This window comes from Octopus bimaculoides, chromosome 13 (assembly GCF_046866305.1).
Source record: "Octopus bimaculoides isolate indiv1 chromosome 13, ASM4686630v1, whole genome shotgun sequence".
Classification (NCBI taxonomy): domain Eukaryota; kingdom Metazoa; phylum Mollusca; class Cephalopoda; order Octopoda; family Octopodidae; genus Octopus; species Octopus bimaculoides.
The window spans coordinates 9,780,004-9,787,878 of NC_142940.1; the positions used below are offsets into that span (position 1 = coordinate 9,780,004).

At 38.7% G+C, this 7,875-nt stretch overlaps 2 protein-coding genes across 2 annotated transcripts in view; one reads left to right on the forward strand and one right to left on the reverse strand.

Annotated features, from left to right (window-relative positions):
- LOC106875942 (gem-associated protein 5) overlaps nt 1-7,875 on the reverse strand; it is a 134,597-nt gene that overhangs the window by 110,499 nt on the left and 16,223 nt on the right. The window lies entirely within an intron of this gene.
- Nucleotides 1-7,875, forward strand: part of LOC106876019 (uncharacterized) — a 32,411-nt gene that overhangs the window by 16,980 nt on the left and 7,556 nt on the right. The window contains exons 2-5 of the mRNA XM_089361463.1: nt 1,584-1,645; nt 4,488-4,598; nt 5,512-5,961; nt 7,322-7,475. Of these exons, the coding sequence (XP_089217589.1) occupies nt 1,584-1,645; nt 4,488-4,598; nt 5,512-5,961; nt 7,322-7,475 (777 nt within the window). The remainder of the gene's footprint in view (nt 1-1,583; nt 1,646-4,487; nt 4,599-5,511; nt 5,962-7,321; nt 7,476-7,875) is intronic.

Sequence of the window (7,875 nt, forward strand, 5' to 3'; positions counted from 1 at the left end):
TAAGGAAAGAACATATCAGATACATTAGACATTGTAGTTCTTGTGATAATTGCATTAAGTACCAATTTATATCTCAAAATCGTTCTTTTTTTATTTGCGGGTGATCCTAAGACAGGAGAACTGGTCAGAATATTTGCAACAGAATGGCTGAGTTATTAGCTCCACAGGACCAAGTTGTAATATTAAAATGAACAATGGATTAAATCCACCATGTAAGAGACCCTGACGGCTTTTTCTTTTGTGTTTATACATGATTTTGTCCCAAGTTGAACATCTTTTCTGACCACCACGGTCCCTAGATCTCAATATTATTGAACATTTATGGTGCATTTTAGAAAACCAAGTAAGGAGTCGATATCCTCCACCATCATCACTACAAGAACTGGAGACTGTATTAGCTGAAGAATGGACAAAAATTCCTTTGGAAACAATTCAGACTTTGTACAAGTACATACCTCATAGAATTCAAGCTGTAATTACTGCTAAAAGCGGTCCTACCTCATATCAAAATAAATTTGTTTGAAATTTTAAGGTGCTTCCATTATTTTGTCCAACTCCTGTACATAGGCAGTGAGTTGGCAGAACCCAAAGCGATGAGCTAGCAGAATCATTAACACGTTGGGCGAAATGCTTAGCGGTATTTCGTCTGCCATTAGGTTCAGGTGCAGGAGTTACTATGTGGTAAGTAGCTTGCTTACTAACCACATGGTTCTGGGTTCAGTCCCACTGCATGGCACCTTGGGCAAGTGTCTTCTACTATAGCCTCGGGCCGACCATAGCCTTATGAGTGGATTTGGTAGACGGAAACTGAAAGAAGCCTGTTGTACATATATATATATATATATATATATATATATATATATATATGTGTGTGTGTGTGTGTGTTTGTGTGCGTGTTTGTCCCCCTCCCAACATTGCTTGACAACCGATGCTGGTTTGTTTATGTCCCCATAACTTAGCAGTTTGGCAAAAGACACAAATTAAATAATTACTAGGCTTACAAAGCAAAGAGTAAGTCCTGGGGTCAGTTTGCTCGACTAAAGGTGGTGCTCCAGCATGGCTGCAGTCAAATGACTGAAACAAATTTTTCTTAAAAATGTATATATATATATATATATATATATATATATGTGTATGTGTGGCACGTAAAAAGCACCAACCGATCGTGGCCGTTGCCAGCCTCCTCTGGCCCCTGTGCCAGTGGCACATAAAAGCACCCACTACACTCACGGAGTGGTTGGCATTAGGAAGGGCACCCAACTGTAGAAACTCTGCCAGATCAGATTGGAGCCTGGTGCAGCCTTCGGGCTCCACCAGTCCTCAGTCAAATCGTCCAACCCATGCTAGCATGGAAAACGGACGTTAAACGATGATGATGTTGATGATGATATATATATATATATATATATATATATATATATATATAAATGTATGTAGTATGTATGTATGTATATATATATATATATATATATATATATGTATATATATATATATATATGTATATATATATATATATGTATATATATATGTGTGCATGTGTGTGTGTAAACATGTATGTATAAAAATATCTTTCTATTTTTAAGATTATGAATTTAATTCTACACAACCTACAAATCTCACTGAAGAAACTGATGGAAGAGTCACTGTAAGTTCTTTATATATATGTGTTGTGTGTATATATGTATGTATATATATATATATATATACGAGTGTGTGTGTGTTGATAAATTATATGCTGCATTTTTGTGTATATATCTAATGATAAAATAAGGCACGAGTCTAACGATTTAATTAGGGATAACTGCTACAACTAATAATATTACTAGAACCATTGTTGATGGAGTCCCTGTGCAGTCACTCTATCAGTGTCTTTTTGCCGAACCACTAAGTTACGGAGACGTAAACACACCAACATCGGTTGTTAAGTGATAGTGGGGGGGGGGGGGGGACAAACACACACATACACACACGCACACACACACACGTAAATATATATATATATATATATATATATATATGACGGGCTTCTTTCAGTTTTCATCTCCCAAATCCACTCACAAGGCTTTGATCAGCCCAAGACTATAACAAAAGACACTTGCCGAAGGTGCCATGCGTTGGGACTGAACCTGGAACCATGTGGTTAGGAAGCAAGCTTCTTACCACACATCCACACCTGTGACTATAACAACAATAATAATATTTAACTGTTTCAAATTTTAGTGCAAGGCCAGCAATTTCAGGGGTAGGGGTAAGTCGATTATATCGACCCCAGGACTCAACAGGGACTTGTTTTATTAACCCTTGAAGGGATGAAAAGCAAAGTCAACCTCGGTGAAATTTGAAGTCAGAAGATAAAGACTGTCGGAATGCTGCGAAGTACTTTACCCAGTGTGCTAATGATCCTGCCAGTTTGCTGCATTCGTGAAAATAATAACCCTTTATATTATAGGCACAGGGCCTGAAATTTAGTAGGGAGAGGGCTAGTCAATTTCATCGACCCCAGTGTTCATCTGGTATTTATTTCATCGACCCCCGAAAGGATAAAAGGCAAAGTCGACCGCGGTAGAATTTGAACTCAGAACATAAAGATAGACATAATATTGCTAAGCATTCTGCCCAGAATAATAACGGTTTCAAATTTTGGCACAGGGTTAACAGTTTTTGAGGGGAGGGGAGAAGTTGATTACATGGACCACAGTATTTGACTGGTATCAACCCTGAAAGGATGAAAGGTAAAGTCAACCTTGCCGGAATTTGAACTCAGAACATAAAGACAGACAAAACACCACTAATAATAATAATAATAATAATAATAATAACAATAATTCTTTGTAGCATAGGCACAAGGCCTGAAATTTTGGGAGAATGGGCTTAAGTTGATTACATTGACTCCAGTATTAAACCAGTACTTATTTTATTGACCCAGAAAGGACAAAAGGCAAAGTCAGCCTTAGGGGAGTTTGAACCCAGAGCCTAAAGAGTCGGAAGAAATGCTTCCAAGCATTTTGTCCAAAATGCTAATAATTCTGCAAGCTTACCACCTTAACAACAACAACAATAATAATAACGATAATGATTGCAACATAAACAACCACAATAGGAAACGCCCATCCACCCCTAAGATAGAAATTTAGTTGCAGGATGAGGGTAAGAAAGAAAGAAAGAAAGAAAGAAAGAAAGAAAGAAGGCCAACATTTAATGGTTCTGTGCTATATTTCTCTCTAACATAATTAAAGATTTTTTTCTTTTTTTTATTTCTTTTGCTTAGTTTTTTGTGTTTTTGTTATCTCAATGGCCTTGGTAATGAGTTTCAAAATGGTTTTGATTTAAAAGGCAGGTGATATCCCATGATACACTTTGTATTACTTGCTATTTATTGGCTGCGTTCATTGGTGGTGGTGGTAGTGGTGGTGTAGCGGGGTTCAGTGATAATGTATAATGGTAGTTGGTTAGTGTTGTTGCGGATGGCAGTGGTTGGGGGTGGGTGGCGGTGATGTCGGTTGGGGTGGTGGCTGTAGTTGTGATGATGGCAGTGGTGGTGGTGGTGGTGGTAGTAGTTGTGGCATTGATGGTAGTAGTAGCGGTGGTGGTGGTGGTGGAGGTGGTATTGGGGGTGGTAGTGGTGGTATGATATTTGCTGGTGGGATGTTTTAAAGACATTAAATTAGTGGTGGTAGTGGTCGTCGTCATCATTGTCATCATCATCATCATTGTTGTCGTCATCGTCATGGTAGTAGTGGTTGAGATAATGGGGATGGTACTGGTGGTGGTGGTGGTGGTGGTATGATATTTGCTGATGGGATGTGTTAGAAAGATGTTAAACTAATGGTGGTGGTGGTGGTGGTAGTGGTTGGGGACAGTAATGGTGGTGTCGGTAGATGCTCCTTTGGGGTTGTTGGTGATTGTCAGGAAAAAAAATTAAAAGAAAGGCTCTGCTGTATTTATAGCAGCACTTAGAAACAGTTTGTGAGTTCAAATCCTGCTGATGCCAACTTCGCCTTTCATCTTTACAAAGTTGATAAACTAAAGTACCAGCAAAATACCAGGGTTAATATAACCCCACCAACCCACTCCACACACACGTACACATACGTATACACAAATACACACATACATACATACACACACGCACATACATACACACATATACATACACACATACATACACACACACATACACACACCTACATACACACGCCCATACATACACACACATATACATACATACATACACATATGCATACACACATCTATACACACACATACATTAATACACACACACACATTTACATACACAAATTTCTGCCCTGGTGCCTACGTTAGTAGTACTTGTGCTGAGAATCATAATTCATGATGATGATGACAATGATGAGCTGATGTGGCATGACAACAATGATGATGATGATGGTGATGATGATGATAATGATAATAATGATGATGATGACAACGATGATGATTATGATGATGATGATATCTTGGTTTTGCAGACAGAATCCTCATCTGTAAATGCAAGGAGATCGTTGCCCAGTATCAGGATCCTGACCAAAATCGAAAGCCCACGAAGGACACATGGTTATTGGCCAAACCAAAGAAACAAGGTGAGACATTTTCCACTGTCATTCAAAATTCGGGAAGATGATAGGTATTTAAAGTGTGGTTCTTATGTTGCTGTAGTTGTTGTTGATGATGATGATGTGTGTGTATGTGTATATGTATATGTATATATATGTGTGTGTGTACATAATTTATATATTAATACTCTTGGCTCCTGTGCAGGTGGCACGTAAAATACACCATTTCGAGCGTGGCCGTTGCCAGTACCGCCTGACTGGCATTCGTACCAATGGCACGTAAAAGCACCCACTACACTCTCAGAGTGGTTGGCGTTAGGAAGGGCATCCAGCTGTAGAAACTCTGCTAAATCAGATTGGAGCCTGATGTCGCCTCCTGGTCCACCAGTCCTCAGTCAAATCGTCCAACCCATGCTAGCATGGAAAGCGGACGTTAAACGATGATGATGATGATGATGAAGTTATAATAATAATAATGAAATTATTGTATACAGTGTTCAGGTGCACTACAACTTGTCAAAAGTGCGCATAAAGCATATGCAGTATTGTACAAATGTCTGGAAAGTGAACAGTGTATGAGTCAGATACATGCTTGCGTATGTATAGAGGGGAGAAAATCAGGTGTAGTGTTGGCGAATCTCAGGAAGCATGGAAGTTTTGATGCCGACAGTTTGTTCCACACTTCAGCCTACTCTTAGCATGAAAATGTGTTTCCGAATGTCATGGAAGCTGTGCTATTTTCTGACTTTGTAACCATGTCCAGACAGGGAAGCTCTCTGATAAAATCCTGTTTTGAATTATGTTAATTATTAATCAATGTTTCAAAAATATTTATTGAATGCTTTTTCTTAGTATTTTCTGCCATTTGTTCTCTCTTAATTCTATTTTATTCCAAAATGTCCATATCTGAAATCCACTAATTGTATATTTTATTTTATAGGCATTCATTACTGGGAATATTCACAGACAAGTACCTCATACTGGAGGACAGTACCCTAGTCGGATACCACAGACAGGAGGGCAATACCCCAGTCGGATACCACACACAGGAGGGCGGTACCCTGGCCAGATACCATATACTGGACAGTACCCTAGCCAGGTACCACTTGCAAGAGGGCAATACCCAAGACGAGTACCAAACACTGGAAGACAGTATCCTGTCAGAGTACGAAATAATAGACTTCAATATCCAAGGCTGGTACCAAGTAATAGAGCACAGTTCCCTAGACAAGTCATAAACACTGGACGGCGGTACCCTATTAGAGTACCCAACAATAGGGTACCGTATTCCAATTACTACCCAGAGTACCCTACATATAACCAGGGACATGAAAGAAATTCACAAACTTTCAATGTTGATCAATCTGGCAAACCTCAATCTGTTTCAGATGTAAGTATTATTTTGTACCCTGGGGGGTTATTTTTTTTTTGGTTTTTTGTTCCCCCCCACCTCATAAAGTTTTATTCTTCTTTTATTTTTTGCTTGTTTTGATCATTGGGCTGCAACCATACTAGGGGACAAACTTGAAGAGTTTAGGGGAGCAAATTGACCCTAGTACTTATATATATATTTTTTTATATCTGGTACTTATTCTTCTATCAGTCACCTTTGTACCTGGGTCGATTTGTTTAACTAAACCCTACCATTTTTTAAAAGCATTTAAACACATTTTTCACTGATGTTATTACTGTTATTTCTTTATTTTCTGCAAACAAAGAGCACAAAAAAGCTACACGTTTGCATTATGTTATATATACAATAATAATAAAGGACTTTACCGTATATATGTTTACAAACCAAGGACATTATATAAACCTCTTTGACTCAAGTTAGAGAAGGGGTGCGTATTATGCACAAGGTTTAGGTTTTTCAGAGGTACAGCCCCCTAAAAATCCCCTGCGTATTATACTCAAGGGCGGACTATACTCAAGGATTTACGGTATTACATTTGACAGAGTAATCTAAACCCTAAAGAGTTAATACATGTGCATAAGTGCAATTATTTATCATCTGCTCGCTTAAAAAATTAATATTTGTTTATACCATTTGAGCGTAATCGTTACCAGCATCGCCCTCTAGCACTTGTGCTGGTGGTACGTTAGAAAATCATTCCACTGAGGTCGTTGCCAGTGCCGCTGGACTGGCTCCCATGCAGGTGGCACGTAAAAGACACCTTTTTGAGCATGGCCGTTGCCAGTACCATGTGACTGGCCCTCTTGCTGGTGGCACGTAAAAGCACCCACTACACTCTCGGAGTGGTTGGCGTTAGTAAGGGCATCCAGTTGTAGAAACTCTGCCAGATCAGATTGGAGCCCGGTGCATCCTTCTGGATTGCCAATCCTCAGTCAAATCGTCCAACCCATGCTAGCATGGAAAGCGGACGTTAAACGACGATGATGATGATGAAGGTTTAATTTAGCCTAAACTCTGGATTCACAAGAAACACACTTGCAAGCTGCCTGAGAAAGGATGCACAGGTATAAAGCATGGATTAGAGAGGAACAAGAAGATATAATAAAGAGAGATAAAAAGGCAACACCAACAGAGACATGAGGAAATGAATGTAGACAAACGTTAAGAATATTTAAAGAAAGCTTAACTATGAATGCTAGAAAAATACAAATCATTCTTTCTTTCTTCAATAGGTCCTCTTAATTTTTTCCGTTCTGTGGAATTTACATTAGTTATGAATTTTGCGTGTTATATTCCTTTGTGTATGTATTGTTTTATTTTGTCTCTTCCTCTGTAGATCTGTCCTCAGATTGATGCTCCAATTCTTATCAATGGGGTACTATGTCCTGATGCCATTGACCGTTTTGGCAGCCACTTATGTTACACCTATGAACATTATTACAAGTCTTGTTGCGAAAAATGTCATCAAATCAAAAACAAAGCAGAAATAGGTAAGATGAATTAACCACACACACACACACAAACACACACAAATATCTAAGAAATATCTAAGAATTATACATGTATCTATATAAGTATATACATGTATACAGACACACACACACACACACCAATATCTAAGTATATACATGTATACGCACACATGCACACACACACACAAACACTTGGTTATTTATAGACCATGGAGACTGGTTAACTGGTTCTATGAGCCCTCAGACTTGAGACAGTAATGTCTAGGGAGACGTTGTCACTCAGTCTGCTAGAAATAGCAACCAAATCTTCCTCAAATCACACTCTCCTGTTTCACAAAGGGAATGTCACATTGGGTACTGCTGATATGGGGAAACACCTGTTTAAATCATACAGTGTCTTAACTAGAAAACTATTTGA